The 12,132-nt window shown below is 39.8% G+C and overlaps 1 protein-coding gene across 2 annotated transcripts in view; it reads left to right on the top strand.

Moving 5' to 3' along the window:
- Window positions 1–328: 328 nt before the first annotated feature.
- The window catches only part of cpeb2 (cytoplasmic polyadenylation element binding protein 2), a 128,259-nt gene continuing 116,455 nt past the window's right edge, over window positions 329–12,132 (top strand). For both annotated transcript variants that reach the window (XM_028801801.2, XM_028801800.2), the window contains exon 1: window positions 329–1,840. In XM_028801801.2, the coding sequence (XP_028657634.2) occupies window positions 584–1,840 (1,257 nt within the window). In that variant the 5' untranslated portion in view covers window positions 329–583. The remainder of the gene's footprint in view (window positions 1,841–12,132) is intronic.

Genomic DNA, 12,132 nt, shown 5'->3' with positions numbered 1-12,132 from the left:
AGAAAAGCTTTTCGCTCTTGGGGACGCCTTGAAACCGTAAGAAAGGGCCGAACCCTATTCGGCGATCGAGGCACACGCCGTCCGTCAGCGCTTAATATTTAGAAGGAGCGTGACACAGCACTGCGGCTTATGAATAATGAATGAGGTGACGTCACCAATGCGGTTCACTGCAGTGAGAGTGTCGAGCCTGCGACATTATTCATGAGTTCAGGAAGGCCAGAGGCGAGGGGTGGGATGAAAGGTGTGGAGGGGCGGCGAGCACGTTGTGATGAGCTCGTGACGCACGTTCCGGGCTTTTTAACGATTCAGCGCAGCCGAACTGCCGGCAATGAGAGGAGAGGAGGGGAGATGAGCGTGCTGTTGAAGGGGGCGTATTGGACAGGAAGGCAAAAAAATCCTTTCCCAGTAACTATATGTATCTTATTGTAGGAAAAACTGAGAATAGAGCAAAAACAGACATCGTATACCCTTCCTCTCATTGTCAAGAAAAAAAAAAACTTAAAACTAAAGTATAATTTCTTTTTCTAAATAAATACTGCATTTTTGCATATTTTAACTTTAAATAGTTTTTTTTACAAAATAAATGGGGGATTACGGGTTCGGTTTGTTGCAGACAGCTAACATTACGAACGGCTCCACGATCTTCGGCGGAGGCGCTTTTAGGTCATACAGTAGTCCCTCAGCAGCCTCTACCCAGTTCCCCCCTCTCTCTCCAAGCAGCTTTTCTATTTCCAGCAGCAGCAGTAACGTCGCCGTGTCCTCTCTGTTCCTGTCAGCTGCTGCGCATCATCAAAACATGCAGGATGAGCTGCTTCTTGGAGTGACAACAGCGCAGCAGCAGCCCCCGTCAGAGAAAAACAGCAGCATCAAGGCAGGTCAGCAAAGCAACGGCAACCCAGATTTCGCGAAGCAGCTGGAGCAGCACAAGCGCCTCGATTTCTGCCACCTCCAGCAGCAGTCTGACTTCAAAGCAGGGGTGACACAGGAAAAATTCGGGCAACCGCATCAAATTAATAACCTGCAGCAGGAGCTGAAGAAACACCATCAGCAGATAAATCAGCAGCAGCAGCCGCCGCCTGTGGGCGACTTCGGTCATCTGGCTCAGCAGCAGCAGTACCAGAGCCTCAACCCCCTGCAATCGTCCCCCAAATCGGATCAGGGCAGCTGCGAGCGGAGCTTAGAGAGCCCTGTCAAGATCAACGCCTCTGCCAGCGACGACGTCGCGGCTTCCGAAGCCAATGTGGTGGCCTCTGCTGCTAGAGCCGCTTCGTCATCGCCATCTGTGAACCCCGGCAAGGCTAAAATCCAAATGGAGAGCCCCAACAACCATCTGATGAACAATAACAACAATGGGGCCAGCCCTTCTAGCGGCATGCTGCCCACCGGTTTGGGAGCTGGATTCGGAGCCCTTCAGACTACGGAGCTGTCGAGTCAGCAGCAGCCACAGCCACCGCCTCCTCCTGGGGGCTCCGTGTCGCCTACATTGCCGGGCTTTGCCACCCCTTGGTCAGTGCAGACCAGCTCTCCGCCGCCCGCCGTCAGTAACTCGAGCAACGGGAGCCACGCTAGCCCCATGAGCCAGATCGGCAACTCCGAGCCCGACAACAGCTTCTACCCCGGGATCCCCTCCTCCATCAACCCGGCCTTTTTCCAGAGCTTTTCTCCGGTGTCTGCTAATCCCTGTCCCGGAATTAATGTGCCGGGCTTCAGCAATCCCTTCTCTCCCCAGATCAATCTCGCGCAGCAGCAGCAGAGCAGGCGATCACCAGTCAGTCCTCAAATGCACCACCAACACCAGGCTGCTTTTCTCCAACAGAGAAACAACTACAATCACCATCAGGTAAGACAGGATTTTCAATGTGGATGGTACGGAATGTGCCAATGGGTCAGGTCACCGTTCGGACGTTTGGGAAAGGGGTTTGTGTTGTCCAAAGTTGTAATGTCAAACACAGCCATTTCTGCACGTTTGTTAGAGTTGTGCCTGATCGTGTACATATGTGTGCGTGTATGTACATGTCATGGAGTATGTATGTTGTGTGCTTCTTTACATTTTTCACTTGACAGGAGCATCCTGGCGGGTCACAAATCACAAATGTTCTTTTTTTTTTAACCAGATAAAACACACCTTTAAGCAAGCAAGAAAAATTCTATGTGACCTTCATGTACATTTGGTCATATTACTTATGTAACGCGTGGATAGCTATGGAAAGGCCAAATTGGCTAGAAAATGGATAATATGATGGGTTGGACAATACAGATCTCCTGCCTTACTTACCTATTGAAGTGAGATTGCTGAGCTATGTTATGTAATTTTTGAAAGCCTTTAGCAATGTATGGAGAAATGAAGATATGAGTTAAAAAAATTATAATTACCAATGAAGCGAGAAAGAAGACAAAACGCCTATTAAGACATATGTAACAACTGGATGATTGCTCATTTAGACTCACTATAAACATAATGGATGAATTGTTTGCAACTATTTCATTTAATATTTTTAGATCTGCATATAAGTCAACATATACAACAGACCTAGATATCCCGGAAATCTATGTAATGTGACTTTTGCTTAATGCTCCCATGATTAAGTGGAGTTTCTCCCTGTCTTATGAGCTATCTCAGTTTTCATCTCACACACTAGAGATATGTATATTAGGTTGATGGGTTTTTCTAAACTGTGTTAGTGTAAGCAAATGTGGGTGTTTCTAAGATGGAACACTGTGTTGCATTAGCATCTTACCAGGGGTCTGTGTCTGCGTTGAGCCAAATGCTTCCAAGGTAGGTTTCCTGGATCCCATTGATCTAGTAAGGAAATAGATAGATAGATAAATATCTTCATGGCATGGATAGATGGATAAAGATAATAAATTGATGTTTTTGGTTCTCCCTTATGACAAATTTCGGTGGGTCACCAAATAAGAGATTGCCAATAAATATTTAGAATGTGACCATTTTTTCATTCTCCCCTTGTTAGAGTATGTTTTTTACCCCAGTGTTCTCGTTTCCTCCTAGAATTCAGTGATTTGCATGTTAGGTTTGTTTGCTTTGGAGTGTCATGTAATGAGTGTTGGTTCGTTTCATAAACCAATGTTCCTTAGGCTTCAACGTCTAATGGAGTCCTATTGGAAAAGCAGTTTCAGAAACTGGTTGGATGGGTATTTATAGAGTAAATAGTTTTCTAAAAAAAATTGTAAATATTTTTTCTTGTATTTGGCTCCCTGACCTCCATAAATATGGTTCATCTCTTTAATGAGATACATTACACAGACAGATACAATACTGCGATGAGTTCTGGGAGCTTATTCTGCTTATTGTTGTCTTTTTTTCATTTTTGGCATTCATAAAATGTGCAGTGCTTGTGTCCAATCTAAAGTAAACATTCACACACAAAAATGAAGGTAAACTTGAATAGTTTTTGTTTCAGTTTATCCATCTGTTTTGTTTTTTGATGTGATGTCTTTTGAAAGAAGTTCTTTTTGGGAATTATTCAGGTGTGGTTTATGAGAGTATGGTGTCAAAGATATCCTTTAATATCTCCTTAATCTGAACACTCAAGTTTGTTTTGGAAATTTAAGGCCTGTGCAGCCACATTTATTTTATGCAAGCTGAAGAGTGACCTTTTGAGTTACTTTAGTTTCCTGGAGCTGCAGCAAGGAAGAGGAGGGCCTATGGAAAATGACATCCTTTCACACATACATCACCTCACCTCTCGCCACCATCTCAATCACAGACTCAGGCACACCAGTTATTAAATTTGTCTGGGTGATTTGATGAGACTCTTATCCAGTGACTCTACCCTTATCTTTAGAAAGGATGATGTCACTTATTGTGGGTGTAACGAAACCAATCAATTTATATGACTGCCCTCTCTGGCCTTGTAACAGTATTGAGCTGCATGAAGGCAGAGTGATTGAACAAGTGAGAGATCAGAGACTTTTTTTTTTTTTTTACCATATTCAACTTGGGCAGCACAGTGGCGCAGTGGTAGTGCTGCTGCCTCGCAGTTAGGAGACCCGGGTTTGCTTCCTGGGTCCTCCCTGCGTGGAGTTTGCATGTTCTCCCCGTGTCTGCGTGGGTTTCCTCCCACAATCCAAAGACATGCAGGTTAGGTGCATTGGCGATCCTAAATTGTCCCTAGTGTGTGCTTGGTGTGTGGGTGTGCGCCCTGAGGTGGGCTGGCGGCCTGCCCGGGGTTTGTTTCCTGCCTTGTGCCCTGTGTTGGCTGGGATTGGCTCCAGCTGACCCCTGTGACCCTGTAATTAGGATATGGCAGGTTGGATAATGGATGGATATTCAACTTTTGTCTGTAAGACTACTGGAATTTAGCATCATTTTTTCAGTTTACTATGTAGCATACATGTAATATTTAAACTGGAAATGGAAATTATACCAAATGGGTGGATGTTAATATTTTAAAAAGCAAGTATTCCAATTTCCAGACTGTATTATTATAATCTGTTAAAAATGTTTTGTGTTCCTGAATGTGTCATGCTTGTTCCACCTCTGCTATTTTATGGACCTCTTCAAAAACTCACAATCTCAGTCTCTGCATGTTTGACCTTATTCTTTGTTCAAGATTCTCTTCTGGTAGAATTCCTGCCTACCTTGGTGTGATAGCAGAACCAAATGGTCAGTTCCCAATCTCCACTACCATTTCACCGATTTTATAAGTTGATTGTTTTGGTTGTGACTCACAGTGATGGCACATTGTGGGCATCCACAACAAGCTAACCAACAATATCAGTGAGCCTACCTTTAATGTGCTTTAATCATTATCTGACACCGCTGTGCCCATCCTGGTGTTTTTGTATGCAAGCTGCATCATACATATAAGTTGCTTGATTTTCAGTTACTACATATTGCCTTAAGAGCGTGTTCTGCTCATAAAAATATAACTGAGACAAGTGACATTTTTTATGTAAATATTGGGAGGTGAAACAATTAGTTACCCTGCTTTGATTGTCAATATGGTCACACATTTCTTTTGATAATTCTGATGTGCTTTTTGGTTTCGGTCCAACACTTGTGTAAACAAATGTGAAGTTTTTTTTGTCACATTCTCTGTTTATATATAAAAGTAAAATTAATTTGCAGTTAGTTATTAACATTTTCATATGGTAAAAATAATGTGGTCTGTGGGCAGTTTGGTGGTGATGTAATTAGCTCAGCTGCATCACTGATCCTGTGTTCTGGGTTTGAATCCTGTGCCCAGTCACTGTCTGTCTTGGGTTTGTGCCTGCTTACTTTGTCTACATGTTTATTTACTGGCCTTGCAGACACATCCAAAGATATCAATTTTAGGTTAACTGGGAAGTTCTAAATTGTCCTGTGTGAGTCTGTGCTGGTGTTCCTTCCAGGAATGGTTCCTGTCTTACATCCAATGCTGTTGGGATGCTGCTCCAGCCCTAAACATTTAATCCAAGTCTAAGTTGTAATTTATTAATATGAACATGACATCTTGTAAATAATTAATCAGCACTTTACTGTTTTTAACCAGTCTCACTTCAAATGCACTAAACCTAACCTATTCTAAGAAAAATGTTTTCTGGACTGTGGAGCAATAGTTACAAGAGGTCAAATGCTCAAGACAGCTGAGAAAAGTCACACTTAGTACCTAATCATTTTGAACAAAATTCTAGCCACTGTTTCCATTGCAAAAGTAGAACTGTCATTTTTTAGTTGGGCATCTTTGATATCCCATTCATCCCAATCTGTAACTGAGACTGAGTAGGTAATCCCTCTTTCCTGAAACACAGAAAATGTAATTCAGTTTTTCTGATGAGGGTTGTGGTGGCAACATGACACGTTGGACTGTCCAGTGCAACTTATCCATTGCATCTCTTCCCATCTCTTTCTGGGGATTTTTATAGACACTTTTATTTCATTTAAGAGATTAAAGCCTTCCAACATGCCCTACTTATTCCCTTAGGTATTTTCCCAGAGAAAAGCAAAAGGCAGCTCTAATCCAGAGTTGCACGATGCATGAAGGCATCATGCTTTACTCATAGTCGGCCTTTACTTGTAACCAATATTGTAAATAATGGAGGACAAAGGACAAAAATGCTCCATGAATTATGCATAATAGTAGTAATAATTTAATAGATATGACTATCACTCTGAACACTAAAATTTAGCTTTAATACTCTGATTCCACTGTGAAATCTGCTGCAAACACAAAGACCCTTATATATTAAATGTATAGATTTACCAACCATTCAAAAAATATACATGTTTAGGTTTGAAATAGTGTGAAACTCAAACGAAGTAGTGTGAAACTCGAGTGTATTTTTCAAGAGTTTTCAAGAGTTTTTTTCCTATAGTACTGCCAGCACTTCTGGTGATTTTGTGAAGGTCAGCAAAAACGACAAAATATGTGGCTTTTAGGTGTGGCACCAATCGAGTCAGCCTTACCTATCCTTGGTGAGTAATCCTGCAGTTCCTTGTGGCTAAGTCACGTGTGCAAATTCAGCTCCATCAGTGCTATCAGGCTGCCTGCTGTCATACTATCTTCACGGCTGAGGGGTTGTTATGAATGACTGGCTGAAATCTAAGAATTTGAAATTAAAATCCAGCAAAACTGGATTAGAATTTGAGGACAGTATTTTTTTCAAATAAATACCACATTTATTTTACTAACTGTAAATGTAATCAGGAATTATGCTAGCAAGTCATTGTTGACTATAAATGGACAGCTACGTTATTGACTTCAGCAAATTAGTGCTAAGTCTGAAACATTTTAAGTACCGCGTAATTTTACATACATGTTTTCATTTGATTGAATCAATATATTGCTAATATTTTATAGTTCACTGATAGAAAGGAAAGGAAAATGAATCAACACATTAATGTATACTTTTATATTGCTTATGCTTTGACATTTTCTATAGTATAAAAGAAAGGAAACTGAATGTACACCAGCTTAATTTAAATTGTTTTCTTCTGTTTATTACTCTAAATTAGATTGGTTTCTCTGTTGTGATAAAGTAAAATGTTTTCGTATATTTTGCAAAATGCCTCTTTTTCTAAAAAATATCTTATCCTGCTTGTAACAGTCTTAAACCGCACTGCACACTTACAAATACCCTAGAATTCTGTCACCCCAGTGCAAATGCATTCATTACATGTGGTCCTACACGACAAAGAAGTTTGACAATTAATCTTTGTTTGATATGTCACTGTTCATGTTGAATATTATCATAAATCACTTTGCAAAACAATTAACAGGATGGAAATATAATACAAGACCCAACAGTTTATACTTAAGATAAGATGCAATAGAAAGTTAGGTTTGTTCGGTAGCCAGTAGCTTTGCAGATTTACAGCTATTTTTATTACTGATTCAGTTATAGGCTGGGGTGCCTAATTTGAGGAGCCTGCATGTTCTGCTACTGTTTGCACTGTTTTTTTTCCTGGATTACTATTGCCAAAGATAAGAAAGATGTGGTGTCATGTCATCTGATGTCTTTAGATTGCCTTGGTGTGAGTGTGTTCATGTTTTTTATGATCCCTGCACTAGATATCTGTCTAGCATGAGCTCCTGCCTTGCTTCATTTGCAACAGAGCTGAGCAGCGTTGAATGGTACTAAGTAATCTGAAAGTATGTACATGAAAAAAACTAAGTGGATATATGGACTAAGGATACTTACTGTAAGTCAATAAAATCTGTAGTGTATGCATACTGTAAAATTAAACAATGTTACAGCAGGTAGTCTGTGAGTCTAATTTGAAGTTTTGGGGGTGATTAGCACAGTCTTTGAAGTCAGTTAATAAAATGGACAGTGTCTGTGTAGTCAAGGCAACTCCGGTATAAGACATTTATTGTTTTAAATTTGTTGCTAAGTCAAGTCTTTGTGGTTATATTAAAAGCTCTTTGGAGGATGATCATTGAAATAAAAATTGCAACCATTTAACTGAGGAGCATAAGGGAGCATACTTTAGAATCACAGATTTGAAATTTGGGGTCAGATAAAAGTGATACTATGACATTTAGTACAGACAGTAATTTGCACCAATAGGTAGGTGTCAATTGTAAATCTACTATGTTGATGTTTTAAGGTAAACCTGTTTGGCTCTTAGCTTAAGCTGTGTGAATAGACTAAAGTGGTAATTTTGGTATATTTTCAACAAATAACTTGTGCTTTCTACCTATGGTGTGTACATCAGATGTATAAAGTGGATTCATATGTCAATGTGCCTACTTGTGTGTTTATTGTTCACAATGCTTTTCCCAATTTCCAGCAGAAGGGCATGCATCGCTAATGCTAACTTCTGTAATGCAGAATAAGCTAAAGTCCATCAGTACAGAATAGTTACTACTGTACAGGACTTTTAAATGTAAAAGCAATGGTTCTCTCTCTTTTTTGTTTGTGTTTGTTTCCCCTCTTAGCCAGATCTTGCTATCTTGGCTGCCTTAAAGCTTACTTAATGTTTTGCATGTTCTTGTGGAAGCAATGACATGTACTGTTTATTTTTTCTTTTTTGCATTTTTACTGCTAGCTGGCTAGTGAGAAACTCTGCCAGATGAAATTTAAATAGTGAATATTCTAATGCATACAAATGTATTGCTAGTTTGCTCTTAAAAAAAGTTAAAAAGAAGGATATAATTGTGTGCAGTTCTTATTAAAGCTAAGGTTTGGACAATTTTCTTTAAACTGTGATGATTGTTACAAGATATTTTACTGCAGCTCATGGTGAGAAAAGCAAGAATTTATAGTGTAATTTACCAAGTAAATAAATAAAATAGAACCCAACTGTTATACAAATTTGGCAATTATAGTGCTTGATGTCTGTGAGGCATATTGTCTAGGTTTGCTTGAATTTAACCTTGTATTAAATTCTCATACCTGTTCTCATTTTCCAAAGGATTGCTCAGGTTAGGATCTCTGCAATAGTAAATATCAGGTCTGATTACATGTCCCTGTTCCCAGAACCAGCACATCATTGCTAATTGCCCAGACCAGCTGAAGTCATCTTTCTCTCACCCGCCTCCCTCCCAGCTCTACATCAAGGCCTATTCCAGTCTGTCAAGTGCCTTGATCTGTCACAGTGATTGAGCCCTGAAACTTTGTGGCTGTATACTCATTATTTGATTTATTTCCCACAGCTTATGGCCATACATGAGTAATGTCCTGTGCACTAATGAATATCTTTAGGTCTTTTTCTGAGGACCTAGCCCTTGCTTCACCATGAACATTCCAAACATTACCATCAGTACTGCCGCTGTTTTATCTGCCTGATGATCTTGGGTGAGATTTGGTAAGACAGTATGGGGTAGCTACCCTCCTTCACCTTCAGAGAACAACACACTCATTTAGGCTGAAGAACAATGACCTCCAATTTGCATTATCTCATTCTTATCCTGACTGGTTCACACTCCTCTGTCAGCTACTCCAGTGGTTGTAGAAGATTAGACAGATATGGTTAACAGAACAACATCATCTGCAAACAGCAGAGATATAAACATTATCCTGAAACCGGATAGTTTCTAACCCTCAGCTGCAGATTGGTGTCATGTCTATGAATATCTTTAAACAGGATGCAAAACAGAGCTCTCCCTGGGCAGATTTCTACACTCACCTTAAATAGATTCCACCCAATGCTGAGAATGCAAACAAAAGGCTCACTTTGCAAATTCAAGGCATGAATGGCACACATCAGCAGTCCTGAAACCCCATATATATTGCAGCACCTCCCCTACGATTTTCTTGGCCTCATGCCACAAGTCCTCAGATCTTTAAATCTGGTGTGGAGATGACTGACAAATTCTCATGACTCAAACATTAGGACAAAAAAGTATTCCACTGACAGGCTGCATTGATTATCTAGAATTTAAGATTCTACTTTTAGCAGAACTATCTGTTTCACTAACCTGGCGCAGGCTTTTTCAAGGACAATAACAGTTGTGATCCCTACTTAAGTAAAATTCATCCCTCTTTACTTTTTTAAAAATGGGCATCATCACCTTAGTATGTAAAGCCAGAGGTATTGCCCTTGTCTTCCATGCAGCACCTAAAAGGTGTGGTAACCAAGAGAAACTTTAGGATTTCTGTCTGCCTTCCTTAACCACATAAATAGACCTGACCCTACAAGATGCTTCCAACTCCCACTTCTGATGAGTGCTGGTCTCTCAGGTCAAGGAAGTGCTCAAATGTTCACATTTAAATCTTGACGGTGTCCTGAATTAAGATCATTATTTGTCCACACTTGTTGAGGTCAACCTGGCACCATCTTTCCCTGCACTGTTTAGTAAGCTGTACAAAAGTTATTCTTCATGATCTTATCAAAGTTTTTCTTGCTTCTGGACTTTTACTTTTTACAGGTGATGCCTTCTTAGCCTGGCTTTACCTCTTAATCCACTTTTGAGATGCTTTTGCTAACATTGCATGATAGATGCTTTTCCTTAACCATTACTTTTTGTATCCACTAAAGGCTCATTCCACATATGCCATTCATCAAGCAGGAATTGCACCCCACCTTCCTCATCCCAGATGAGTTGAGGCTGTTGAACCCACACTGTAACTCCACACAGGTTTCCTTAAATTACAAAGGTAATCCTACAAATTGTATAAGGATCCCAACAATATACTCATACTCATATAGTGCACAAATCACTGGTGCAGTCAGCCCCCCAACCACATTTTAATTACCATCTTTCAGATGACCATCTTAAATTTTCAAGCCTAAAATTTTTGTATTAAAAAAACATGAGAAAAAAGTTCAAAACATATCTCATAATGTAAGTGTCTAAAAGGTTTTTACTGTATAGTCATACACCTATTTAAAGCTGACCGAGCTGAGGTGATTTGTACTTTTGGTCGAAAGCCATAGGAAAACAATACTATAAAAATGTTATCGGAATTGCCAAATCCAGCCAAAGTAATAAATCTTTTGTTATTATTTCGCAGGGTCTCATGTTTTCTGACTTTTAGAGGGCCTATTAAAGTTTGCTTTGATCTGCGATCGGCGCTGCTTGACAAAGCTAATTTTTAGGTATTCCTCTTGCACTGTCTTCCTTACATCAGTACTTCTCAACCTTCATGGTGATTCACCCTAGTTTTTCTTTTTTAAATCAATTGATGGCCCACTAGCAGCAATTGCAAACTGCCACCTTGTTGTAACGAGTGTGATTTAGATGTCCACCTTGGTGAAACAAGCTCTCTTAGAAACAGGGAAACATACTGCGTAGCTCTACATAGTCCATAGGCAATCCATTTGCGAACCAACAACGTCAACCTGCGACCCATGAATGACAACCTGGCCAGGCCCAGTGGTTGAGAAACACTGGCTTAGATGACCCAATGCAATCCACTGTGAACCAATGATGGCAACACCTCACCCACCAGCAGTACAGTCGAGTGGCTGAGAAACACTGTCTTATACAGACCCAGCATGCAGCTGCCGAGACTCAAAGATCGGATTGTAGTACTCCGTACCAGCAGTTAAAATATGTGTACCAGTGTAGTAAAACAAGTGTTTTAAGCACACATATAACCAGAGCCATTAATTAAAGGAAATGCATTGGATGTATTTTATTAGTGATAATCTTGATAATTACAAGTGTTTTCTGTGGTCAAGATTGAAGATCTTGTTTACCCTAGCTTTTCACAATCTAACATGAGCTCCGGTTTTAGGTTAAAGCTGGAAGCTTTTCAGCTTATATCTGTATTGATAAAAGTTCTGTGATGATACAGTGACTGAAGTAAGTAAAACTATTCTTTAATAACTGACATAAGTCTGCTTTAAATAAAATGGATGCAGGCTTTTTACATCAGTATTTGCATTGCCAACATTTACAAAGACAAAGATTTTACACCAGATAGACTAAGTAATTGGAACACACACAGTGTCTTTTATGCAAAAAGTTAGATGATAGAAGCATTTGCACATGCAAAAAAAAAAATTCGTTTTTTTGGAAATGGGGAATTTTCTAAGTATATGTCAAAAGTGTGAATGGGTTGAGATAAAACAGGAGGTATGTTCATGTACTGACGACAATAGATTTCTGGAAAAACTGTCTAGCCCTTTATTTATAATTATATTAATAAGTATTAAAACAAAAAACAAACTGTGATACTTGAATCAATTGATTCCGACCTAGCTCATGTAGCTAGGCAGAGTAAATAACCTCCTCGTTT

The sequence above is a fragment of the Erpetoichthys calabaricus genome, chromosome 5 (assembly GCF_900747795.2).
Source record: "Erpetoichthys calabaricus chromosome 5, fErpCal1.3, whole genome shotgun sequence".
Taxonomy (NCBI): Eukaryota; Metazoa; Chordata; class Cladistia; order Polypteriformes; family Polypteridae; genus Erpetoichthys; species Erpetoichthys calabaricus.
This window is presented reverse-complemented; position numbering and strand designations above follow the sequence as displayed.